This window comes from Phallusia mammillata, chromosome 7 (assembly GCF_965637545.1).
Source record: "Phallusia mammillata chromosome 7, kaPhaMamm4.hap1.1, whole genome shotgun sequence".
Taxonomy (NCBI): Eukaryota; Metazoa; Chordata; class Ascidiacea; order Phlebobranchia; family Ascidiidae; genus Phallusia; species Phallusia mammillata.
The window spans coordinates 23935116-23962026 of record NC_137258.1 but is presented as its reverse complement, the minus strand read 5'-3'; the positions used below and the strand labels follow the sequence as shown (position 1 = coordinate 23962026).

The 26911-nt window shown below is 37.9% G+C and overlaps 3 protein-coding genes and 1 non-coding gene across 4 annotated transcripts; 2 read left to right on the top strand and 2 right to left on the bottom strand.

The window, feature by feature from the left end:
* Positions 1 to 81: 81 nt before the first annotated feature.
* Positions 82 to 6423, bottom strand: LOC145238712 (gamma-butyrobetaine dioxygenase-like). Its single transcript, XM_080101956.1, has 10 exons — positions 6251 to 6423; positions 4094 to 4230; positions 3765 to 3963; positions 3525 to 3600; positions 3040 to 3084; positions 2714 to 2838; positions 2307 to 2508; positions 1513 to 1635; positions 1034 to 1138; positions 82 to 384 (listed from the first exon to the last, which is right to left on the bottom strand). Exons 1-10 carry the CDS (start codon positions 6334 to 6336, stop codon positions 277 to 279), a joined length of 1206 nt encoding a protein of 401 aa, XP_079958082.1. The 5' UTR covers positions 6337 to 6423; the 3' UTR covers positions 82 to 276.
* A 6341-nt stretch (positions 6424 to 12764) lies between these two features.
* Positions 12765 to 18044, top strand: LOC145239499 (gamma-butyrobetaine dioxygenase-like). Its single transcript, XM_080102827.1, has 10 exons — positions 12765 to 12883; positions 13309 to 13445; positions 13981 to 14179; positions 14640 to 14715; positions 14792 to 14836; positions 14899 to 15023; positions 15648 to 15849; positions 16596 to 16718; positions 17147 to 17251; positions 17659 to 18044. Exons 1-10 carry the CDS (start codon positions 12798 to 12800, stop codon positions 17764 to 17766), a joined length of 1206 nt encoding a protein of 401 aa, XP_079958953.1. The 5' UTR covers positions 12765 to 12797; the 3' UTR covers positions 17767 to 18044.
* A 1135-nt stretch (positions 18045 to 19179) lies between these two features.
* Positions 19180 to 22554, top strand: LOC145238544 (gamma-butyrobetaine dioxygenase-like). Its single transcript, XM_080101749.1, has 10 exons — positions 19180 to 19265; positions 19414 to 19550; positions 19703 to 19901; positions 20032 to 20107; positions 20311 to 20355; positions 20496 to 20620; positions 21204 to 21405; positions 21814 to 21936; positions 22011 to 22115; positions 22417 to 22554. Exons 1-10 carry the CDS (start codon positions 19180 to 19182, stop codon positions 22522 to 22524), a joined length of 1206 nt encoding a protein of 401 aa, XP_079957875.1. The 3' UTR covers positions 22525 to 22554.
* Positions 22555 to 23558: 1004 nt separating this feature from the next.
* On the bottom strand, positions 23559 to 23632 carry Trnas-gga (transfer RNA serine (anticodon GGA)). Its single transcript has one exon. It is a non-coding gene; the product is annotated as a tRNA-Ser (tRNA).
* Positions 23633 to 26911: the final 3279 nt, after the last annotated feature.

The following is a 26911-nucleotide window of genomic DNA, read 5'->3' as shown; positions in this document are numbered from 1 at the left end:
TGTCCATGCGCGGTGGAGCTACTAACACAAGAACCCACAGTAGAAAAACTTTGCTCAATACCCAAGCGCCTATAGGCAAGGTGATCACAACAAAAATTGAGATATTTAATAGTTTTAGTTTAAAATAGACCATTAGTGCAACAAGTGTATTGTGAGGTCGTAGTGCATTATTGAAACGTCACAAAACAGCACAATTCAAAAAGAAACATATGGTGCAATTTTGCAATCTAAAATTTAAATATTTAAAGAAAAAAAATTCTGCTCCCCAGTTGAAATTTAAATACTGCTGCAGTTTCCGATCTTTGGCGCCACCACTGGCCGATTTAGTTTCCTTCCGAGAACCATATACTTGCTGCGAAGGTCCTCGCTGTTTAGATAACAACCCTGGAAAAAGATTAATTTTTAACAAATATTTTATATGCTATGTTGAATGTAAGAAATAAAGACGACTCCGGTTAATAGAAAATCCAATAAGCCAAACTATTTCTTGCAATTAACCGGATTCTGCATCAAATTAAAATATTTGGGACGTTTAAACATTTATATCCCTCATGTCAATGTTTTTTTTACACTCAATGGTCGGAAACAGTTTGCACACTTTGTAGATTACTATAATGTAATGTCTTCATTAAAAAAATAAACAATTTTATTAATCAATTTGGACCATTAATATTAACCTAATATTCTGTGAAACAAACTATTATACAAATCGCCCATAGGGGGCGCTATCCTTTACGTTAAGAAGTCGTTGGCTACAGTATGAGATTTTAGGGCAGGAACTTGGCCGAATGGCCTGGCGCGCCTGACCCACATACAGACATACAAAACATGATCGGGATTCGTCCCCGGGAGCGTCCTGGGTTCGAACCCCGTGAAACAAAAAGTATGAGATTTTACATTTTATGAATTTTAGGACAGTCAGTCTAAACTTAACCTTTATGCTGGGTATAAATAAATCAGGTTATCAAAAGCTAGGTTATCAAATGTTTTATCAAATCCGATGTTAACCAAAGTTCCAGCTCTTTAGCCCCACCTGAAGGTGCCTGACACCACCGTTCGTCTTGTAGCCATCTCTTGAATGCAACATCCGACGGTTGTTGAAAAACAACATATCACCCGATTTCAGACGAAATTTTAACTAAGTTAAAACAAAATGATTCGAATATTTTTCTGACTTTAAAGACTTCTAACACAAACACACCACAATATTTTTCTGACTTTAAAGACTTCTAACACAAACACACCACAATATTTTTCTGACTTTAAAGACTTCTAACACAAACACACCACAATATTTTTCTGACTTTAAAGACTTCTAACACAAACACACCACAATATTTTTCTGACTTTAAAGACTTCTAACACAAACACACCACAATATTTTTCTGACTTTAAAGACTTCTAACACAAACACACCACAATATTTTTCTGACTTTAAAGACTTCTAACACAAACACACCACAAAAAATACTAAAATTTCTATTATCATTAGGTGCAACTTTGATTACTAACTTGATTTTTAGGGTCTTCAATAAGTTTTTGTAGTTTGACGTAAGCTCTGTAGAACGGTTCAACGTCGTCTTCGTGAACTCGTAAAGGATCTTCTAATCCAGGATTCCAACCAAATCCAACAACCTGAATCGTTATCAAACATCCTGTGACCTTTCTTTGACCTTTTGCAACGTACATGCGCATAGATTGTGCAATGATTTGTTACGTGCAGCTTACATTCTATAGCACAAGCAGTGGTGGGATTCAATTTTTTTGTCAGTCGGTTCTATCACAAAAGTCAGATTCTTCAGCCGGTTCTTTTACAAAAGTCCATTGACAGTAACCAGAAATGCTAACCGGTTCGCTGATCTCATAAAATGTCGTGAGACGGTTCTATAGAACCGGTGCGAACCGGCTAAATCCCACCACTGGGCATAAGGATCGGCAAGCTTTAAAATTGTGCATGCCAATTTACTTAAGATGCAAAAATGGTAAAAATCTCCCGTGTCAACGTTTAAGTGTGTAAGTGGTTTGTCTCAGTTGATTTAGATATTAATCAGAAAACATACAAATTCGTGTGTGAAGTTTACACTTTAATAAAATGAACTCGAACAAAAAAATTGGCAAATAATTTGGCATGCCATAAAAACACCTGGTGTAACCTTGGCTTGACGTTATGGAGACATCTTTGCCAAATTAGTTTATTCGGTTAAGTTGGCCGGAAACTCGGGTTTAAAACTAATATTTAGGTTTGGGGCTGAAATATGCCGCTAATCTCTGTAATAAGACATCGACCGCACCCTCGCCACACCCACCCTGTCGTCGTAATCGAGCGATATGATTGGTTTTCTGTGGATCACGTGGGCCGGATGTTGTCTTTCGTAATCAATCGTGGCGAAATGAACGGGAACACGTGACAAAACCCGGAAATCGTCGGGCGACTGTTTCCGCAGAATGTCGATCACGTGGAACATATCGACCAATAGCGAGTTGCCACCTTCAACTACGTCATCAAACCTGGGCAAACGTAACGTTGGCAATTGAAAGACGTTGGCAATTTTTTTGTTTATTTGATAAATTACTTGAATTTGAATAGCTTGTGTTGCGGATACGTTTCCAAGTGCCAGATAAGGGTTCCAAAATTAAATTTTTTTTTACTTCGCACAAAAACTTTTTTTTGCACTTTTTAGGTACATTTTTGTCAGAAAAAAATGACGCCCACCTGAGAGCGTGCAAGAGCTGTATCCCGGGTGCGGCCTCATAAATGCACTGGTCCATGTGGAAAGGAAGGCCTATTGAAGTAAAAGTGACATTTTCGGTGCTTTGGTTGTCAACCACGTCAAACATCTGAAGGAAAAAAAGGTTTGTCTTTGTTAAATACGATATGCAACATTTCGTGTCACCACATTCTTTTTCCATTACATTCATTTGGTTTGGGATTTTTAAACAACGCATTAGTGCGGTCCAAATTTTGAGTTAAATTTCTGCTGCACACAAAAAAGTTTTGGAATAAAAGAAGCCTGGTTTGAAACAGAACGGTAAACTAACCTCTCCATAAATTGTTTCAATAAGGGGAGCCATCATTTTTCCAGTCTGAAAACAAACGAAGCAAATGTTAGATACAACACAATTCCAGTTTTCAATAAGTTCTCCAATATACGAGTCCACCGTTTTACAAAGAGAAACTGGCTTATAAATTTCGCTTTTTTTAGAAACCAAAAACTGCCAAGTATTGCTCATCCAGCAGTTTTATTGTAAACAATCGACGTTTCGACGTCCTATACAAGACGCCTTCATCAGGAAATGACATAACTTTTGCAAGTTACAATAAAACTGAGCAATACTTGGTCATACATTATGCCTGGCAGCAATAGCTTATTTCAAAAACTGCCAGTTTGCAATAAAATGTGTTCAGTATACACAAGCTCTTAAAGTTTTGTGTTTTATGGACTGATTTTAAGTATATTATACACAACGATTGATGAAATAATACAACTTTCATTATATTTAACGAATAGATCAGCGAAGTGTACCTGTACGACAGATCTGTCCTCTCTAGGAACATTTTTCACAACGACAAACCCGCGATCAAACACCGTTCCAATTACACTGTAAACGCACAATGCAACCATTATTTCGTCACAATGATAAAACGCTTTGTTTATTATCGTATGCTGTATTGATTAACCAAATACAACACAAAGAGCAGTATATGTTTACATGTATAATTAATTAGTTGTTAAGTCATATTTTAGTGACGTCATAATACATACTCGAACATTCCTTTGTCGGTGTCGAGTTGTTCGTATTCGACAACGGGAAGTTGACTTTCGCTCGGCAGATGAAACTTCATCTCTCTCTCATCCAACATTTCACCGATGCACGCGTCACAATAGCACGCGCTTCTCAGCCAATCAGAAGTCATCACGGTCACGTGGTCAGTCTCGGGAGCAAGTTTGAAGTTAATCTTGGCTGGAGTAAAATAAACTTTCTATCTTTATTGGTTAAATTCACAGACACAATTTTTTGAAACAATTGTGTTTGGTTAAGTTGCTCCGAAGTTCAGTTTTTCGTATCATTTTCACACATTCCGTAAACTTACCTCCGTCGTCGTGGATCGTAGCTTCACTTACGAGCAGTTGGCATGGCAACTTGCTTCGTTCCACCAACGCCTGACCGACGATTGTTCGGCAACAAACGCTGCATCGGCAGTTGCAACGCAACCAGACTGTGTGGAATCTGAAATAAATAGAATCGGTGGTGGGAATCAACCGGTTCGAACCGGTTCTATAGAACCATCCAACGAAATTTTATGAGATCCGGTTAGCATTACTGGTTACTGTTAATGGACTTTTTGTCACAGATCTGACTGAAAAAAATGACTTTTGTGATAGAACCGTCAGACAAAAATTTGAATCCCATCACTGTATAAAAGCATTAAGTCAATACATGATAAGCAGCAGACAATGCAAATTAAACGTTCAAATGTTTAATGAACGTACATTTACATTTTTTTCGACGTACATTAAGCTAAAACAATTAAAAGCAAACCAATATGCTATAACCGGCAATAAGCAGCGATATTAATTATGCATAATAACTGATTTCCGGCAAACTATATGCATACACCCGCTTGCCAATAAGAGATTGTAAAATGTAGTTTTAATAGATTTTCGAATCTAGCCCAAACCCGACTGAAATAGCTGGTTCCGTATATTACATTTCTGGTCCAGCATATTTTGGTCTGGTCAGTGATGGGATTCAACTTTTTTGTCAGCCAGTTCCAACAAAAACAGTCATATTTTTCAGGTGGTTCTGTTCCAAAAAGTCCTTGGCAGTAACCAGTAATGCTAACCGGTTCGCTGATCTCATAAAATTTCTTGAGACGGTTCTATAGAATCGGTGCGAACCGGTTGAATCCCCCACTGGGCCTGGTACAACTTAAACATGTGTTCAACCATACCAATGACTAAAAAGTGAATATTTACAAAGTCACGTATGTCTGTCTGTGTTTACGTCTGTACGCGTGTAACATGGATCGTATTTCGCTTTGTATCCGCGTGTTTTCGGTTAAAGCAGTGGTTCCCAACCGGGGAGGAATTCCTCCCTAGGGAGGAATTTTATGAGTTCAGGGGAGGAATTTCATACAAACTGTAAAAAAATCATTTACATTGGAAACGTTACATAATATTTTTGTATATACATTATTATGTCCATTATGATTTGGGCCCGGTTCACATTTGAAACCGGTTGTAAAGGATTCTGAAATGGACATCCCTAATTATAAGGTCTATTTCAAATTGCTATAATTTTTTATGTTATATTTGTTTTTCGTCTTATGGGGAGGAATGAATAGTTCGAAAATGGGCAAAGGGAGGAATGTAACAAAAAAGGTTGGGAACCACTGGGTTAAAGTGTCTAGCCGTTTTAACCAAAATTGCTGTTCTTGCAGTCGCAATTTTCGACAAAATACATCCCTTGATGTAATACAAGAATGCGTCGTCGCAAAAACTTAATCATAAAAATATAGGTTTCAGCAACTTTGCAGATGTGCGTAATGCACCGGAGCATTTGCCCAGAGGTAAACTAACGTACAACAACAACAAAACTTAAAATTGTCCCAAAAACTTTAAAATGATTGTAAAATTTTGAAAATCACTCGTTTGTGGACATTCCAACAAACACACTTTCAACAATTACAAACAATTGCATGAGGCGTTGTTTGCCAGCTTTACTCCGGTAAAACTTTGAAAGTAAGCCATGTCGTTTATCAAGAAACAAAATTAAATCACACACCCCTTCAGTGTAGGCCTACCATACGTCCTCTTTTTAGAGGACATGTCCTCCTTTTTAACAAAAACCAGCAAGTTGTCCACCGAGGACAAGAAAAAGTGCCCAAATGTCCTCCTTTTTAAAGAATTTTTGATTTACCAAATACATATGTGACAATTATGCCTTTGAAAACAGCCAAATATACATCTTTAGTTTATTTTTTAAACAATACAGGTGGGTTTTACATTTTTGAAAACACAAGCCTTTTTTAATGTTGTGATAAACGTTCAGCTTTATCAAAACTATTCTATATGCCGTCTAATTTTTGAGGGTTTTATTGTTGGGGCATGTGTGTTCTGTCCTCCGTGTTTCGGATGGAAATATGGTAGGCCTACTTCAGTGTAGGTGATGGGTCAAAGTAACAATTTTTTATTCCAAGGAACAATTCACCACGTGTCGTATGACGTATTACAGCATTGTTACGTACCTGCTCACGTGACCATCTTCCCAGAATACCTCAGCGATGTTTTTGCCTCCACTGGGACGAGCTTGAGTCACTTTAAACTTACTCATTAGTTTTTGCTTTTATCAAGTAGACGCAGCGTTATCGTCCCTATAAATACAAAGGTGACCTTCAAATGATTAGGATTGGTGAAATAAAACTAATTTAAGTTTCTGAAGGAAAAGTTCATAGTTCGATTAAACATTGCACATTAAATATATGACCACAGTTTGAATCCAAAACTTTTGTGTCCCACTCTTTAGGGTTTGTGGCAAATCAAATAGATCTTTCTAACATAGTTTGCAAACGACCAAACATCAAGTTGTCCTAAGACTCCTAACTGTGTTTTGTAACATTAACTAAGATCAAAATGGATGCGATGTAATGCACGCCCGTATTTCCTCAGCAAGCCCTAATACACAATAAGCCGCAAATCATGCCACGACAGTCTGTTTGATAATCCCCACTATAAACTGTTTTAATAGATTCCTGAAAGTTTGTTTTTGGCCCTCAAAAGTGGTTTGAAGTTGACACCCCTGCTTTATATAATACATTTGTTGCTACACATTTCTGTTCAATGGTTGCCTATAAAAGTGAGTTTTTCTACATACAATAACCACCAACCATTCGTATTGCATTAACGCTAGCTATATTAAACCTACACACCTAAAATTCCCAACTTACAGGTATAAATGCAGTTTAAGCTAGATAACTAGCACTAAAGCAAAGTGTACAAAAAACAAAGTCTGTTAAAGTGTTTTATGTGTACTTTGACTTTGACTAGCACAAGTTGCGTCATTTCCCTTCTTTTCTCGACGTTTCGTTTGACTGAACATAGTTTTTCATGCGTAAAAGAATTGGCAAAATATTTTCAAGTCTACTCGAATAGTGTAAATTGGCAAATAGTACTTGCCAAGGACTGTGCTTCAAAGACGAGAAAGGCAAGCTTTTAAGCAGGGAGTCGAACCGCTTGTTATACGGGTTCAGGTTCGGTTCGGGTTCACTTCGTTTTGTTTTTAAGGGTTCGGGTTCGGTTCAGGTTTTTAAAAATGTATATTTTCGGGTTCGGGTTTTGTTCCGGTTTGCGCAAATTATTCGGTCCGATCCGGTTTGCGGTTTTTAAACCGGTTCAAATTTTCATTCGATTTAATTTAATTCTACCCATCATCTACCTGGCATTAACAAACTCCAAAATTAGTTTGACCGTGCACTGTTATTTTTGACACGCCCTATAAGTGTTATTTCGCGTATACTTTAGTGCGATGACCGGTTCGGGTCCGGTTCGGGTCCAACGCCAAACAAAATATAGGGTTCAACTCCGGTTCGGGTTTTGAGAGAATCGTATTTAGCGGTTCGGGTTCGGTTCGGGCTTAATGAAATTAACCGCTCAAACCGGTTCGCGGGTTCGGGTTCAGTACCGGTTCAACTCCCTGCTTTTAAGTACGCCACATGGATGGCAAGGTAAGATTGGTTTTAAGAAGGGAATCGAATGCTCATACTTGTACAAGATATAGTTTTTGTTCCTGATTGCTGCAAATTTACACGACCATATGTTTTGTTTAGTTATAGTGATTATTAAATTAGGTGCCGTTATCAAGTTTAAAGAGACGTCGGAATAAAATCACATTTGCCAGAAGAGCTCTTTAAACTTGATACTTTGCCTGGCAGCAATAGCTTACATAGGTGCCGTTATATTAACAATATTACATAATACCACCTGAACCTTGATTTGTTTTGCTTTAATCACCATTACAAACAGTAATTTCAGTCTGTTTATCCTATTTAAAAAATGATGCTCATGATTAAAGTTACTGTTGTAAAAATTATACACAAAGAAAGCATTCTAATGTTGACAATAGCGATTGTACCACACCTCACTTTAAAACCTTTTCAATTTTTGGGGGCAAAATCAGAATTACCGGTTACAACAAATCGCAAGGTATCGACTAAGGTTGCCATATTTTATGATACACAATCCCTGACAAAATTTATCTCAGTTGCGTTAAAAAAATTTTCATGATTTTTTCTAAACGGTCCTATTGCCATTAGTTCGAGGGATCGTGGTCCTCAAGCCTGAATGTGTATTTCAGAAAAACGAAAGTTGAATGCAGGATTTTAGCTAGTTATGCACAATTGCGCATAACAATGATCCAAATCTGGCATCACAGACAAGACAAAAAACATTACAGTTGTGCGCAAACAATTGCATTTTTGTTAGTTGTCATGCAATAAAGCCTATTGTTTAGCAATGGAGACGGATGATGCTTACTTTCACTTTGATTGAAACTTATTCATTTGCACAAACCGAATCCAAATAAGAATACAGAATTACTTCGCGGTCCCCGCAAAATTGCCTCACGGGCCCCTGGCCTGGACCCTAGTTTGAGAACCGCTGCGTTAATCATTTTGCGATCCAAACACTTCTATTGCGAAATGAATTTGGAATATTCGAAAGTTCCACGGGAGGCGACACAAGAAAACGTTACATACAATACTCTGATCCTTGTCACCTTTTCAAATTTCAAACAAAATGCTACTGTGAAAACGTTTTTTTGTCCCACGACATTCGACTTTTTGTTGTTAGTTAGTTCCTTACATATTAGATACAGAGTTAAAGCAAATGAAACTTCCCATGTTCACACGTAGCATCGAATGCTGTGTTTTCTTGAGACGCAGGTTTTTATTTCTGTATTTAACGCGTATTGTTAGACAACTATTAACAAACAGCTATTGTTGCGCGCACACACTTCAAAACGAAACAGTAACCTTGTGCGTTAACTTGCGCGCCGCCAGTTTATCTCTTTACGTTTCATGGTATTAGACGCGGTTGCAGCTAACTACTAGAAACTTTTTTCGTTGGTACATTAATTCCATAGCATATATTTTGTTCTCTTAAATTCCTGACTTTTAAGTACATTTTACCATTTCTCCCTGACGCAGATTTAAACGCTGAATTCCCTGACATGTCCGGGAAAATCCTGACGTATGGCAACCCTAATCTATACGCGCTTACACGTTTGTACCATTTGCAAATAGCTATCAGCAGAGTTCTAAGTACCACAACGACTTATAAACACCATGCGACAAGTAATTTCCGCTTTATTTGACGTTGCTTTGTTTACGTTTATCTGCCACAAAAGAGTAATGTTGGTATATTCAATGTAGCAACTGCGGCTTTTCAAAACGTAATGCATATTTTAATGAAAACGAGCACAATAAAAAAAAACATTTGTGAAATAAATGCACCAAATGAAAAGCAAACACTTACAATTGATATGTGACGTCACAGTACGTAATTATATCGTTACTAAACGGCACAATCAAAATGGAACAGTTTAACAACTTAATCGCATAATGTACCAAACCACTATGTGGCGGACAAGAGAAATAACCTGAGGTTAGTGTTGCGCAGTGCCGGATTAACCATTAGGCAAAGTAGGCACGTGCCTACAGGCCAGTCAACAATCCAGGCCACTTTACAACAACGATCTTTGTGACAATGATTTGGCAACACTGATAATTGTATTTTCTTAGTTGGCAACCTTGATTTTCGGGCCACTTATAAAATGTGCCTACAGGCCAGCAGACCCTTAATCCAGCACTGGTGTTGCGCCCTATTTAACATACACATACGACGCAGTATCAACCAAAAAAATCCGACACCATTAAAAACACTACAATAAGAAAAATTTTAAACGTTAACCACTAGGAAAACAAATTTACAAGGGTTATAAGCATCAAAAACAACGCTTATTACTTTGCTATATCACGTACCGTTCACAACTTTGTAAAATAACTATTTTAGTTACCGTATTTACTCGATTGTAAGCCGCCCTCGTTTATAAGCCGCCCTCGATTGTAACTTGTAAACCGCCCTCGATTATAAGCCGCACAAACGACAGCTAAAAAACAATATAAGCCGCTGCTTACAATCGAGCAAATACGGTAAGCAGAGGCGGGTTTCCTCTAAAAAGTTAAACATAGCTTCCATCCACCGGGGGTTATTATATTTCACGATCTCATTTGCTCCACGTGACATTTTAGTCAAGTTTTGACCTTCGTTTGTCCTTGGTTAGTGAAAAAACACTAAGAACAAGGCAGTGATTGTTTCATTTGTGTTTTCTGCATTGCGTATAAGCTCAAAGTTCAGCGCTGTTCAAACATGCAATGGGCTACCAGTTTCAATATAGCAGCCGTGTGCGAATCAGTTTAGCTGGTTGCATAGCTAAACGCCTGTGTTTCATGGAAATTGTATTTGTTGCTTACTGTAGACCAGTGATTCTCAACCTATGGTTCGCTGAAGCTTTTTAGGTGGTACATGGGTAGTTTTCTGCTATACTTGATTCAAGTCAGTTTATGAAATACAACTTTTGGGGCGAAACTCATGTTTTTGTCATTCTTCTGAAATTGATAACCTAGTTGGTTTTAGAAACATACTGTCCCAATCAAGAAGAATAGGCCTATTTCTTGATCTACCCATTTAAAACAAGATTTAGGTGATACACAGCGATAGAAAAAGACGTCAAGTGGTACGCGATCAGTATAAGGTTATGAACCACTGCTGTAGACTAATGTTAAAACTTCTTGAAAATGGTTAAGCAGTTAATTAAAACTTAGTTGGTCCGAAAGTGCTTCTACAGTTACGATGTTACAGCATACTGTTGTACACAGATGGGTTTGTTCCAGTCGTTGTTTTAATCCTTTCCGAACCCTTGATAGCAAACCAAATCCGCCATGTTTAGCTATTTAACAGCAAGTAGTTCAAACATAAGCTCTTAATACAAGCTATTATGCTTCGGCCGAGACATGATATTACATCTTTGCATTCCGTGCTAAGAGTAGAATAGAAAAGTAACAGCTTGTTTTATGTGATCTCCTAGGCCAGTGCTTCCCAACCTTTTCCAGCTCACGGCCTACATTTCAAAAAAAAAATTTTTGGCGCACCACCGTTTAATATTGCGACAAAACCACAATGGAAAAAGAGCAAACATTAATAAAGAAAAATAATAACCGCACATGCAATACTTCTGTTAATGTAAAGCCTGAGCTTGCTGATTTGATATGGTGAGATCAAGTCGGAGTTTAATGGGAGACAAGTTCACACGCAATGCAGCATTTAGTGTATCAGTGTTAAGACTGTTTCGTGTCTTCGATTAAGTAGTGTTGTGATGCGACAATTGCAGTTTAAGTACTCTTATGACGTAACAATGCAGTTTGTTTGTGTGAAAGCTTTGTTTAACGTGAAATCTTATGCGGCTTTCATAGTAACTAATAGTATATTTTAGAGAAACATAGTTAAACTTGAAAGTTCGTTCACACGAACTGTGTAACTTTTTCGAACTTCTATATTGGTATAGTAATAGTTTGAAAAGCTTTGCGGCCCATCAGAAAGAACGTCGCGGACCACCAGTGGGCCGCGGCCCACCGGTTGGGGAGCGCTGTCCTAGGCACAGCCGCACATACAAGCAGAGAGCAAAGACATCTTTACTAAATTGCTTAAAACAAGGACTGTAACCTCTTTCCAGAGTTACTGATTACCTTGCCATTTATAGCCGCCTATAATGAGTTCCTTTAGTTTGTTTTATGATTGTTAAATAAATGTTAAACACGAAATTACTGTAAACAAAAAAATCTTGCTTCCATTGTATTTTTTGAAAAAACTTAAAACTGATAATCTGTCAGCCAAGCGTAACGTTGAGAAAAAGGCAATAACTGGCGATTGCTGATCAAGAAGGTTGCTTTGCAAAAGGGGCAATCAGCTGAAAGTTATTAAACTATGTTACATTATTCGTTCAATGTTGGGTATGTTTATCAACATACATATTGTTTTTATTGTGTTGAGGCAAACAAAGTTGTAATGTGGATTATAAAACATCATTTAAGTACAGCAGGGTGCAGACTGCAGGTAGATTGCAACAACATGTCAACAACGCGTCTTAAAGTGTTGTTTGTTTAAAGCTGTGTTTCTCTCTAACTTTTTTGCCCCAAAGTACACCTGTTTACAATTTTGGCGTTTAGCACCATTGATGTAAACATGGAAATAAATGGTTTAGAAATTATAGGGATAGTAGTACATAAGTGTACTGTACTAACGAGCGTTGTACTTCCAGCAGTTTTTATTGCAAACAGTCGTATCAGTGTACTAAGTCTGGGACATTTAAGTATATTTAGGGGGGGCACAGTGTGCCAACCACTGGTTTGGAGAGGACTAAGTTAGGTTTTCGACGACAGTTTGAACAATAATTGCTTAAACACGACCTTTGATCGAGCTAATTAATTACAATGTGTAGCATTTTACCCGATTTGTAGGTCACAGTGCAGAGCGTAGCTGTAGTGCTTACACCATCCTGTATGTTACTGATCTGCATTACAGGCTTTCGCTGGAAAAATCAGCTAAAACAAAGCCTTGTTAATAAAAGCAAGTGGGCAGAATTAGGATTAAACTTATGTACTTGAACTTGATAATGGTTTGTGAATTTTTTTGGATTTTTAAGGTCAAAGTGTGGAGATTGTGTAATATAAGCAGAAAATAATGAGTAAGTTTAAAGCGATTGAAGTTCGTCCCAGTGGAGGCAAAAACATCGCTGAGGTTTTCTGGGAAGATGGTCACGTGAGCAGGTACGTAACAATGCTGCAACACGTCGTACGATAACAGATTACCTTTCGCCTTTTTCCTCGCGTTGTTTTCATTTCGTCTCACATGGCCAGCGTGATTTTTGGTCACTAAAACCTTTTCACAAAACATCCAACTTATCATAAGCTGCAAGCAGACAGTGCACGCTGTTTCGATCTATAACGTCCCATCAGTGCAGCTGGTGACGAGAGATTTGACCGTATGAGCAAATGCAACCATCTAGCAGACACAAAGTCGTAGATGAGACCTTATATGCAGTGGTGGGACTCGAATTTTTTGTCAGCCGGTTCTGACACAAAAGTCATATTTTTCAGCCAGTTCTGTTACAAAAAGTCCATTGACAGTAACCAGTAATGCTAACCGGTTCGCTGCTTACATTTGTTTTAAACCTGTATTATATTTATTTTAGATTCCACACAATCTGGTTGCGTTGCAACTGCCGATGCAGCGTTTGTTGCCGAACAATCGTCGGTCAGGCGTTGGTGGAGCGAAGCAAGTTGTCATGCCAACTGCTCGTAAGTGAAGCTACGATCCACGACGAGGGAGGTAAGTTTACTGAACGTGCGCAACACAACGATGTGATTGTGTCCCAAAACTAAATCGAAACTGACATCGAATTTGACGCAAACTCAATCTTTATGATAAACATTTAAGGATTTTTTTAATATATTTATGATATATTCGATACTTGCGATACCGCTGTGTCGTTTACGCCAAAACGAAGCCCGACTCAAAGTTGTTAGTCGCCGAGTTTGGGATTAAGTTTCAACTAAACAGGTTTGATTCTGGCCTGACTTCAGACTAGGCATCATTTTTGCCACATCATTTACACCTGTACCCACTCAATCTTTTACGTGACTCAAGCGGATATAAATGGGTGCAATTGATGTGGCCTTCATATCACTGATGATGGCACGAGAATTTGCCGAAACGTTTAAATAATAAAGCATGTCGCTTTTTACGTTTATTTGGGCCGTTATTTTCATCATTAAACTTATGAATAAATCCGCATGTAGTGTTCCAACGGGTAATTGTTTTCCAATGACTTAACATCAGTAAGTAACAAATAAGTTTATTCCAGCCAAGATTAACTTCAAACTTGCTCCCGAGACTGACCACGTGACCGTGATGACTTCTGATTGGCTAAGAAGCGCGTGCTATTGTGACGCGTGCATCAGTGAAATGTTGGATGAAAGAGAGATGAAGTTTCATCTGCCGAGCGAAAGTCAACTTCCCGTTGCCGAATTCGAACAACTCGACACCGACAAAGGAATGTTCGAGTATGTATTATGACGTCACTAATATATGACGTAACAATACATCAATTATAAAGCTGTAGGCTGAAACAGATGTAACTGTCAAGAAATATTTTTCAAGTCATTATTAACAGTGGACCTCATCATTTGACGTTTCGATGATTTTCTTACTCCAAATCGGTTTTTGTTGCACCCTTACTAGCAGTAACACTGAAACTGTTTAAACAATCCCAATCTTTTAACACTCAATTTAAATTCACGAAAATGCAGAAATAACAAGAATATACAAAAGTTTGTGTGCAGCTTATGGGTAAAGTTTGAGCCCTAGTTTGAGCACTACCAAATACAAAAGGCTCAATAACATTTTAATCCCTCCCACGAAATTTAGTTTAGCTTGTGTCGTATTAATGTGGGAATTATAACTGTGAACATTCACATCCGTTTATCGTTATGACGACATAATGGTGTTATTGTGCGTTTGAAGATTTATCGGAAAGGTTTTCGATCGTGGGTTTGTGGTGGTGAAAAATGTGCCCAGAGAAAATGGAGCTGTCGTGCAGGTAAGTTTCTATCCTCCGTTTTATGTCGAAATAAACAGTAATAATATTTTTTTAAATGAATTATTTTACTTTTTAGGCTGGTAAAAAGATGGCACCCATCATTGAAACCATATACGGAACGGTTGGTGTACAGTTTTGTTACAGAAACAACGATATATATTTATGACATATTTCGTGCTTTAGATATTCGATGTGTTTGATAACCAGAGCACAGAAAACGTCGCCAACACTGCTATAGGCCTCCCTTTCCACATGGACCAATGTGCTTATGAGGCGGCTCCCGGGATACAACTCTTGCACGCCATCGAGTGAGCGAATTTTCTTGTGTATACGGAAGCTAAGGATAGCCATAAAACTGCGACAAGCATTTCGGCTGTCGTCAGTATCGTTGCCTTTATATGGAAAACTTGTGTATTTATCAAAATAAGGTCAGTTCAATGATGAAAATAACGGCTCAAATAGACGTAAAAAGCGGCATGCTTCATTATTCAAACGTTTCGGCAAATGCTCATGCCATTATCAGTGATATGAAGAGCCACATCAGTTACACCCGTTTATATCCGCTTGAGCCACGTAAAACTTATGAACAGATCCGTATATAGTGTTACAATAACCAAGTAGTGCTCATCCAGCAGTTTTATGATAAACAATCGACGTTTCGACGTCCTAGTATAGAAGACGCCTTTATCAAGATAATGAAATCTTGCAAGACAAAGTTTTTATAAAGCGAGAAATTGATTTGACTTCGATTGTTATAATAAAACTGCTGGATGAGCAATACTTGGTTATACATTATGCCTGGCAGCAATAGCTGATTTCATAGTGTCACAATGTTAGTTTAGTCTTAGAAAAGTCGACGAATAACTGCATAAAATTCCATTTTTTTCGTTACACAACTTCAAATCTAACTAGCCGCCGTCATGGTTGGCCAGGTTCGATGACGTAGTTGAAGGTGGCAACTCCCTATTGGTCGATATGTTCCACGTGATCGACATTCTGCGAAAACAGTCGCCCGACGATTTCCGGGTTTTGTCACGTGTTCCCATTGCCTACGCAACAATCGATTACAACCGACGAGATCCGGCTCACGTGATCCACAGGAAACCAATCATATTGCTCGATTACGACGACAAGGTGGGTGTGGCAAAGGCGTGGCCAATGTATTGTGCGTATGTGTTTACATTTAATTTATATGCATTATGTTTCCGCCCTTACAAATAAATTTTCAAAATCATCTTTGTTAAATGTTGTATGTGCTGTGAACTTTATACATATATACAGGGTGTCAAACCGCATGTTATACGGGTTCAGGTTCGGTTCGGGTTCACTTCGTTTTGTTTCAAAGAGTTCGGGTTCGGTTCAGGTTTTTAAAAATGTGTATTTTCGGGTTCGGGTTTTGTTCCGGTTTGAGCAAATTATCCGGTCCGAACCGGTTTGCGGTTTTTAAACCGGTTCAAATTTTTATTCGTTTTTAATTGAATTACCCATCATCTACGTGACTTTATCAAACTCCAAAAGAACTTTGACCGTGCACTGTTATTTTTGACACGCCCTATAAGTGTTATCTCGCGTGTTCTTTAGTGTGCTGTTTTGGAGAAAAAAAATCACAAAATATAAAACAAATTGCATTTTTTACTGGTTCAGTTCCGGTTCGGGTCCAACTCCAAACAAAATATGAGGTTCAACTCCGGTTCGGGTTTTTAGAAATTAGCGGTTCGGGTTTAATGAAATTAACCGTTTAAACCGGTTCGCGGGTTCGGGTTCAGTTCCGGTTCGACTCCCTGCATATATAGACCAAGTCGTTTGTCCCGTTTAATCGGAATTACGGAACACCAGGGTTGCTTTTAACCGGATTTATCTGTACTTGGTTTTAAATTCAGGTGGTTGGATACAGTTGGAATCCGGGCACAGAACAAACTTTACGAGTCCATGAAGACGACGTTGAACCTTTCTACAGAGCCTACGTTAAACTACAAAAGCTCATAGACGACCCTAAAAATCAAGTTAGTTTGAAAATTGTATCGGCTGCTATATATATGTGTGTGTAGAATATTTGGATTTTTTCTGACAAGTGTTTTCTGCAAGCACCATAACCAATACCATACGATATTTCAAATCCTACAAACAGACTGTAAAACTCTATTTGGTATCATTACGATTGTATTTGAATAAGAAATCTTAAGATGCCAAAACTTCGTTGTAAAATATGTCTTCTTCATAAACTTGCAAAATATCCTCAAAACGAGTGGCAGACGATCAGCGTCAGTGTAATGTTTTATTTATTTATGAAACATAAATATTAATTTGGCCTTTTTAGGCATCGTCAGTTTCCGTCTTATTCAAATAGAATAAAAAACAAGCACAAAATAGCAGTTACTTCTGTTATACTTTACTCTTGTATGTTTTAAGTTTCTTAACTTTGTTTTTTTAGTTTAAATTTCGTCTGAGATCTGGTGACATGCTGGTCCTTCACAACCGCAGGATGGCGCACTCGAGAGATGCTTACAAGACGAACGGCGGTCACAGACGCCTGCAGGTGGGGCTAAAGAGCAACCATTTTAAATCTTTCGCTTAAATCAGTGGTTCTGAAACTTATACAGATTGCGTACCTCCTGGCGACTTTTTTCTATCGTTGTGTACCACCTAAATCCTTGACTATACTAGTTAATTATGAAACCAGCATGTTAGCAATTCCTAAAAAACGTCCTAGACAAAAAAACAGGGATAATTAGTTTGGTCAGTTGAGAAGCAATTCTTGATGTGGCTTGAATTAAGTATAGCAGAAAGCTACTAGCGTACCACCTGAGAAGTCCTGACGTACCACTGGTGGTACGCGTACCACAGTTTGAGTACCACTGGTTTAAACCCAGACCGTTAAAAGCAATGACCTGATGGAAACATATGATATAATAGCATCACTTATCGTTACAATCTTGTTGTCAGGGCACTTATGTTAATATTGAGGATCTGCGCAGCAAGTATGTTGTGCTCGGAAGGAAACTGAATCGACCGGTGGTGGCGCCAAAGATCGGAAACTGCAGCAGTATTTAATTTTTTATCAGGGAGCCAAGAGTTTGGCACGCTATGCGATTATGTTTTTAAACTATTCTATTTTAATTTTGCTGTTTAGTGACGACTTAATTTCGTACTGTGACCTATAACATAACAATTGTGTCTAATGTGTTTATTTTGCATTTGGTGCGATTATTTTACAAATGTTATTTTTTGCGCTTGTTTTAATTAAAATATGCATTATCGCTTTCAAGTTAATACACTGAATATACCAACATAACTCTTTTGTTGCTAATAAACGAATTGTCGGTTGGTTATGCACAGTTTTTTTGTGTGTCGCGGAGTCAAATAGACATGTGAAAAAGTCTGTGGCCAAACGAAGGATAGAGCTACTAACATAACAACTCGCAATAGAAAAGGTTTTCCAAATACCGATAGGTGGCGTAAAGAGCGCTGTTATTTAAATTAACAGTGAAACTGGGATAAGGTTAGGGACTAAATGTTGACATAAAGAACGAGGTTTTTAGGTTGACTTAATTGTAATTATTATGAAACCTCAGACCAACCCTGATAACTGTCACGGGGTTCGAATGCAGGACACTCCCGGAGACGAATCTCGATCAGGGTTTTTATGTCTGTATATGAGTCAGGCGCGACGGACCATTCGGCCCAATTCCTACACAAACTGCACTTAAAATATTTGAGCGCGTCACCTACCAGAATTTAGCAAACCTTGCTAGTGTGAGTTCTTGTGTTAGTAGCTCTACCCAAATAAAGACAGCAATGTAGAACCCTACCCTGTTGTTAACAGAGCAACGAAATGTATACAGCGGAAATTATTGTGAGCTGCGTGACATTTACAAATCGTTGTTGTTTTTGGAACTGTGATGATGATAGCTGTCTGGTACAAAGTGAAAGAGCGTTTACATACATTGCAAATTGCTGTAATTGGTAGTTCTAATTTTATCTAAAAACAAAATACTAAACAGTTGTATGCATACTACATATATAGTGCAGAAGGGTCAACTTTTTTTCTGTTGTTATTAACCGTGGATATTATTAGTTTTTTTCGCTGTGGAGATCTAATTAAGAACATACAATATTTTTGAGCTTGTTTTTTATGCTATTATTACCTGCAAGTTTAGCAACGGTAGCTCTACTCAGGGGCGATAATGTTTTTTTTTCATAAAAGGGTCAAAACTTAGTCTATGTTTAGTAATAAAAAGTGAAGCAGAACAAGCTGTATGTGTCACCATGCATTGTTAATACAACCAGATTTTAATTATAAATGGCCCTGCATCCTCCTAGTCTTGGATAACTCTGATCTAATCTTTGAAAAAAGTTGCATAAATTTCTTTTGTACAATCCGTATATCATTTTTTGCCTCCAACCCTAATTATAAGCAAGGCCACCTTGCATTTTTAAAGGGCAAACTACTGAAAGCAGAAAATAATGAGTAAGTTTAAAGTGATGGAAGTTCGTTCCAGTAGAGGCAAAAACATCGCTGAGGTTTTCTGGGATGATGGTCACGTGAGCAGGTACGTAACAATGCTGTAACACGTCATACGATACTTGGTCATTTGTTCCTTGGAATAAGATGTTGTTACTTTGACCTATGACCTAAGCAACGCAATACCAGGCCCTAGAAAACATTTTTCAAGTCCACCAACATTCTTTTTATTTCAGATTCCACACAATCTGGTTGCGTTGCAACTGCCGATGCAGCGTTTGTTGCCGAACAATCGTCGGCCAGTCTTTAGTGGAACGAAGCAAGTTGCCATGCCAACTGCTCGTGAGTAAAGGGACGATCCACGACGACGGAGGTAAATTTACTGAACGTGTGAAATGTTACGAATAATTGAACTCGTGCTCGTGAATTCCATAAAACCGTTCAAGGTTTTTGTGTTTGCAAATACAAAACTCCAAGGCAAAATTTTGCGTCAAAACCTAATATAGTCAGTTTATTTTATTCAAGCCCAGATTAACTTCAAACTTGCTCCTGAAACTGACCACGTGACCGTGATGACTTCTGATTGGCTGAGAAGCGCGTGTTATTGTGACGCGTGCATCAGTGGAATGTTGGATGAGAGAGAGATGAAGTTTCATCTGCCGAGCGAAAGTCAACTTCCCGTTGCCGAATACGAACAACTCGACACCGACAAAGGAATGTTCGAGTATGCATTATGACGTCACTAGTATATGACGTAACAGTGAAATAGTTATCCATAAAAATGTGACAGCATGCGATACAGGCAAAGCGCTTTATCATTTTGACGACATAATGGGTGCATTGTGCGTTTACAGACTTATTGGAACAGTTTTTGATCGCGGATTTGTCGTTGTGAAAAATGTGCCCAGAGAAGACAGATCTGTTATAAAGGTACGCTTCTCTTGTCAATTTTACAAATACTAACCTTTTTTAATTGATCCTTAAAAATTATTTTATCAAACACGCAACAAGAATCGAGTATGTACAACGCAATGGTATCTCTTTGTAAAAAGGTAGACTTGTAAAACTTAATGAAAACTTGGAATTATGTTGTAAGCCAATATAAATCTAATATTTGCTTCGTTTGTTTTCAGACTGGAAAAAGGTTGGCTCCCCTCATAGAAACAGTTTATGGAGAGGTGAGTTTTCCGTTCTGTTTTAATTCTTTTTGATATTGTTTGTGTAACAAAAAAATTAACTCAACGTTAACGTAAAATAAATTTATTGTTCAAAAGAAATATTTTATTTTGCTCACACATTGGATTGTTGATTTTTTTAGAAGTTTGACGTGATTGACGTCAAAAGCACAGAAAATGTCGCCTATACCTCAATAGGCCTTCCATTCCACATGGACCAGTGCATATATGAGGCTCCTCAAGGCATACTGCTCCAGCACGCCCTCAGGTGTGTAAAGTGTCTCTTGAATCAAAAACGGGCTTAGTAAGTTGCTTAAAATTCATGTACATTTGGTAGAAAATATCATAGAGAAATATTATAGAAACTGTAGACACATACTATGTAGCTTGATCAGACCTGAACTTGTATATTGTGAAATACACTCTATGGAAAACGTTTTAAGAAGAGCTGTAATCATCGGCGCTATCACTATGCAATGGTAACAGTTGTTAAAACTAAATACCTCCACTACACAATCTGTCAAATTTTAGTTTATCTGCATTAAAAGCTAAAAATTAAAAGTGATATTTGCTTACATAAAATCATCGAGCCAATACATGATAAGCTGCAGACAGTGCTCACTGTTCCGACCCATAATGTCTCATAAGTGCAGCTGGTGACGAGAGATCGCCCATATATAAGGTAATGTAGCCCCCTTTACGGCACTCCGGTTTGGTGGGAGTAACAAGCTGAAAAGCCTCGCCTCATCAACCTGTTCGATGCCACAACTGGGCATTAATGGCAGAACAACTGTCCACTGTTTGCAGCTTATCAAATTTGCTTCCAATTTTCCAATGTCACGGTCCATCAGGTTTGATGACGAAGTTGAAGGGGGGAACTCCCTAATAGTGGATATGTTTCACGTTCTCGACATCTTCCGGAAACAATCTCCTGACGATTTCCGGGTTTTGTCACGTGTTCCGGTTCCGTTCTCCACAATCGATTACGAAATACCGCTCCCGGCTCACGTGGTCACCAGGAAACCAATCATATCGCTCGATTACGACGACAAGGTGGGTGTGGCGGAGGTGTGATCGATGTCTTGTTGCAGAGGTGTCATTTATTTAGAACACTGTATACTTATTTAAAGTCTGAGTTACCACCAATGGTCAACTTTGCCGAATAAACAAACATCCCTGCACAAGTACATTATGACGTAATTTAAACTATGACGTTGCTAGTTTTCACTTAGCTGTCACTAACCACAGTAACGAACAAAAATGTTGGCACGCGAAGTCATTACCATTTTGACATAATAAGTTAATTTGTAAGCGTCGTTAAAAGGTTGTCGACCCTTGTGTTAGCAAATAAACTTATATGGGCAACAAACCAATGTTTTATTTCCATGCGCACAAGTGCAAAATTTTAAAACTGCTTTAAAATGTTGAAGAGAAGTCCAAAGAATGTCGATATTTCTTCAGGTTGTGGGATTCAATTTTAACCCTGGCACAGAAGAAACTTTGCGAGTCCACGAAGACGACGTTGAACCTTTCTACAGGGCTTACGTTAGATTAGAAAAGCTTATATACGACCCCAAGAATCGAGTTAGTTTATGCGTCTGTTGCTGCAAAAAATCTAAACCCTAGGCTACGATAATCTCCAAATTCTGTTGTTCTAGTTGAAGTTTCGTCTGAGATCGGGCGACATGTTGTGTATCAACAACCGTCGAATGGTGCATACAAGAGAGGGTTTCAAGACGAACGGCGGTGTCAGACACCTGCAGGTGGGGCTAGAGAGTAAAAAGTTTGTAACAGATGCCTAAAAAATATATCGTTGTGGTATGGCTTATAAATAGGTCACAGACAGCACAAACTGCTTCCGACCCATTATTGTGATTTTTTTTCTTCTTTTATGAAATGTTTTGGGTGAAAAGCCAGTCAGTAAATAACTGTTAAATTAGTAATCCGGTTAATTGCAAGAATAAACTTGGTTAATGGAGTAGCGATTCGACTGCATTCGTTACGTTCAACCTTGCATACAACTATTTGATTATGACACCGCTTAAAAAACTTTTTACTTTCCAGGCTTGTTACATAAATATTGAGGATCTTCGCAGCAAGTATATGGTTCTCAGTAGAAAGCTAAATCGACCAGTAGTGGCGCCAAAGATCGGAAACTGCAGCAGTATTTAAACTTCAACCTGGGAGCCAAAATATTATATTCTTTTTCCCAGCTGTTTCGGATTATAAATCTCAGCCGTTTTGTTTCTATTCAAAACGCGTTTGTGACCAATTGTGCACTATGTCTTCACAAATTGTGTCTTCAGTAACAACCGAATCTTTAAAACACTACGCACGGTTTTAACGTTCAACCATAGTCTTTACATACCCTAGTCTGAAAGCGCAATGGCAAAAACAGCATTAAAAGTGGGAAGCTACACCATCTAGCGGTGGTGTGGCACTTTTGCAAGCTACAATGGAATCGGTATTAAGAAAACGCGTGGTTAGCGAGTTTTAAGTGTGGTATTTGGTAATTTTTTTACTGTATTAGTTTTTTTCTGTAAAATTGTAATGTAAAATTTTATTTAATCATTACATGCTTGAGAAAATATGTGCAACACCTTCATTTGACTAGGAAAATCTCCCTTCGCCAGTAGCTAGCAATCTTTCTGAGAGATTTAGCCAATTTAGTTTGCTAAACATAACGCGTTGTATGTATCGTTTACTTTTTGAATAAAGTAACTAATCTGTGAGAGTCATAGTGGACCATTCAGTAAAAAAGGTTGGTATGGTATTAAAGTATACATACACATATACTTTAATATTTGAAACTACAAAGTTTGTTTCTGTGTTAAACTGTCAGAAAGTAACTTGTTTTTTAACTGTGCACTATGGGGATATTTGATGCATTTTGTTCATAAACTCCACAAGAATGACTAGTTATTGCAATAAGTATTTTAAATGTTTTAATAATAAATTATGTACAAACACACATTGTAAAGCAAGGCTTACATAGAGACAAGAAACAACATTAAAACACTCTTCTACCATGTAAGATGAACATAAATTCATAACTGGGATCAGCCCTGAAGCGTCTATGCAGACCAGTGATCACGACACACTCATATGTAAATCACAGTACGCCAGGCCCATTGAAGGCGCAATACCGAATCAGCCGGTCACCAAGCATTCACCACCATATGGCAAGGCGTAGGCTAGAAAAATCTAGCCTGCGGTGGGATTCGAACCCACGACAGGAGTCTTTCCGGGACTCGCGCTCTACCAACTGAGCTACACAGGCCCTGTGTAGAATCCGCCGAAAGTCGAATCACAAGCACCGTTGCCTGCCTCGTATGCTGCACATGTCAGCTTCGTAGTAGGGGATCGCCAGATTGACCAGTATCAGTTAAGATGAACATAAATTCATAACTGGGATCAGCCCTGAAGCGTCTATGCAGACCAGCGATCACGGCACACTCATATATAAATCACAGTACGCCAGGCCCATTGAAGGCGCAATACCGAATCAGCCTCCTGTCGTGGGTTTAAAGACTCCTGTCGTGGGTTCGAATCCCACCGCAGGCTAGATTTTTCTAGCCTACGCCTTGCCATATGGTGGTGAATGCTTGGTGACCGGCTGATTCGGTATAGCGCCTTCAATGGGCCTGGCACACTGTGATCTCTTCTACCATGTACCTATTCTTGTTTTCATTGGCTTTTCTTGTTTTCATTGGATTCTTGTTACAGCAATATTGCAGTTATGTGCCATGAACCTATGTCAGAATATTAGTTAAATGTTTAAATATTTGTGTATTACAGAAGGAAATGGTAAAAATATTTTTTTGTAGATGACCTTACCTGTTGACAGCTTCTGGAAATTGACCAAAACTTTGTTTATACTTGGTAACTGAAACCCACTCTGAAGGTTTAGAAACTTTTTTATACCCGGGACACAAGCAATATGTTTCAAGGGACTTTAAAAAAACTTGAATATTGATGGCATTTGGACCTGTGAGTGTATTTAAATAAAAATCATGGTTGGTTGGAAGAGGAATGCCTTCAATAAAGCAAAGAAACTGGAGATCTGAATTGACAACATTTTGATACTGCGGACTTCCATAAAAACTGTTGTTTAACAGGTTCCACTTCAGAAAAAACAGTATAGATTGATCATTCATTATGCCTTTTTTTAATTCCCAATCGATTTTTTTCACCAGCTCTAAAGGCTGACTCTTAAATTCTCAAGTGATTCATAGTTGATGTTTATTTTTAGGGGTAACTCATGTTTTCTAATGATTCTTCTGGAAGAAATTGATTTAGTGAAGCATTTCTGTGGTAAATTTTGGGATGGTAGTCTACCAAACTTGATCCATTTTCGTTTTGTTGTTGATTGTAACCTTTAAAAAAACATAACCTTTAAAAAATTTGTAGCCCAATCATTTGTGTCAACACCATATCTCCCCTTGTTTTGGCCATATGGAGTTTTAAACAAGTTTACATTTTTTGTTTGTGATGAATTGCAACAGCCTGGTATTGAGCAGTACTTAATTGCCTCTATTATTACTCATTTTCATTTCCAGTTCCAATTTCGTTTTGTTTACAATCTGTCGATTTTTTTTAAGTGCTTTGAAATGTTTGTGTGGTTCATTGTTATAGATCAGCGGTTCCCAAACTGGGGTCCGCGGTCCTTTAGGGGTCCGTGAGGCAATTTTGGGGGGACCGCGAAGCGGTTGAAGTAATTCTATAATCTTATTTGGCGTCAGTTTGTGCCACTAAATCAGTTTAAATCAAAGTAGAATTGAGAATCGACTGTCTCCATTGCTAAACAATGGCCTTTATTGAATGCAACTATCAAAAATGCAATTATTCGCGCACAATCGTAATGTTTTTGTCCTGTTTGGGATGTCACATGCTGTCTTTGGATGATTGTTATGCGCAATTTTGCACAACTAGCTAAAATCCTGCAATCAACTTTCGTTTTTATGAAATACACATTTTGGCTTAAGGACCGCGAGCCCTCGAAATAATGGCAAAGGGACCGTTTTGAAAAAAATATGAAAAAGTTTGGGAACCACTGTTATAGATAATAAAGACAATCCGATTGTTTCATAATGGATAATATTTGTTAGGTTAGTTAACAGCAAACCAACTTAAATTGTGTATTGCAAGAAACTTTTAATATTGGAGTACGATTTAAATAACGTTTCCGTTGCAATTAATGTTGGAACCTTTAGGAAGGTAAAAAAAACTTAGGTGGGCCTGGTCGATATGCTTGCTTAGTCAAATATTAATTAATATTAATAAGTTTTATGCGACATATACGGTTTGAAACACACAATTTATCACATATAGTTTAAAATAAAACTTCTTTGCTTCGTTTTTTATGAGTTAAAAGCTGACCAAGTAAAAAAAACGAACAGAACGCATCGATAGCGTCTTTTCTTAATACCGATTCCATTGTAGCCTGCAAAAGTGCCACACCACCGCTAGATGGCGTAGCTTCCCACTTTTAATGTATGTGCGCTTTCAAACTAGGGTACTATGTAAAGACTATGGTTCAACCACATCAAGATCTTTGTTCCGAACGTGTTGATAACATTGCCCTCTCTGTTGGTAACTCTATTTACAACGCTAAACAAACATTTCAATATTCAGATCTTTATATAACATCGGATTTTTTTAAATGTTTGTTTTGTTGTTGTTGCAAAGTTTTCTTTAAAAATGTTATTTAGAAATGAAATGTAAAATTCTATGGCCACCAGCTGCTGCTTAATCATTAAAATATTTGATGTGTTCACATAATTTAAAAGCTCAAGGACAAACAAAGTATGTTCGTTTGATTACTGTTGAATATGTTTTGGTGACGAGTGAAAGTTATTTGCTGCTGGGAAACAGTTGTCATCAGTCAGTGATTAGCAGAGCGTTAAGAAAGGTCATTTTCCGCGCGAAGTGAAGGTTATTTCTCAATTAAACCAAAACGAACCGGTTTGAACTTGAAAAACGTGATTAGCAGTTTGTTTGAAGTGGAAAGCTTATTTTAGACAGGTAACTTAAAAGCAAGCGCAATAACGGCGTGTGTTCAGATTTGTAGGGTGGTGAAATTAGCACAGAAGTTAGTTTGTTCGTTTCCTTTTCGTGCGATGCCTGATAAATAGAGCTCCCACAGTGTAAACGTGATCGGCGCATGATGTCCAGTTGTTCGCAGGTTGAATGTTTTGTTTATAAGCAGTCGACCACTGCATCCAAAGTACATCAGATTTGAAGTTAGTTAATTGTTGTCAATAGGTAGACCAGTGAGCATTTTTTATCAATCAATTTTAGTTTTGCTTTATTTTCTCCTATAGCTCATGTAATTATTTGCTTTTGTGCTGGATATGTTTGCTTACCGGTGAATGGCTTTGTTGTATTAAATTGCCGATTTGCAGCAAACCACATTTCAATTGTTGTGTTATTTTATGTCAAAACTGTTGCTTCACAACAAACTAGTTATCATTCCACAGAATAGTTTTATGGTAGAGAATATTTTTATCAGTTTTTGAAACTAAAGTATTTTTAGCAAAAACGCAAATGATACCAAGAT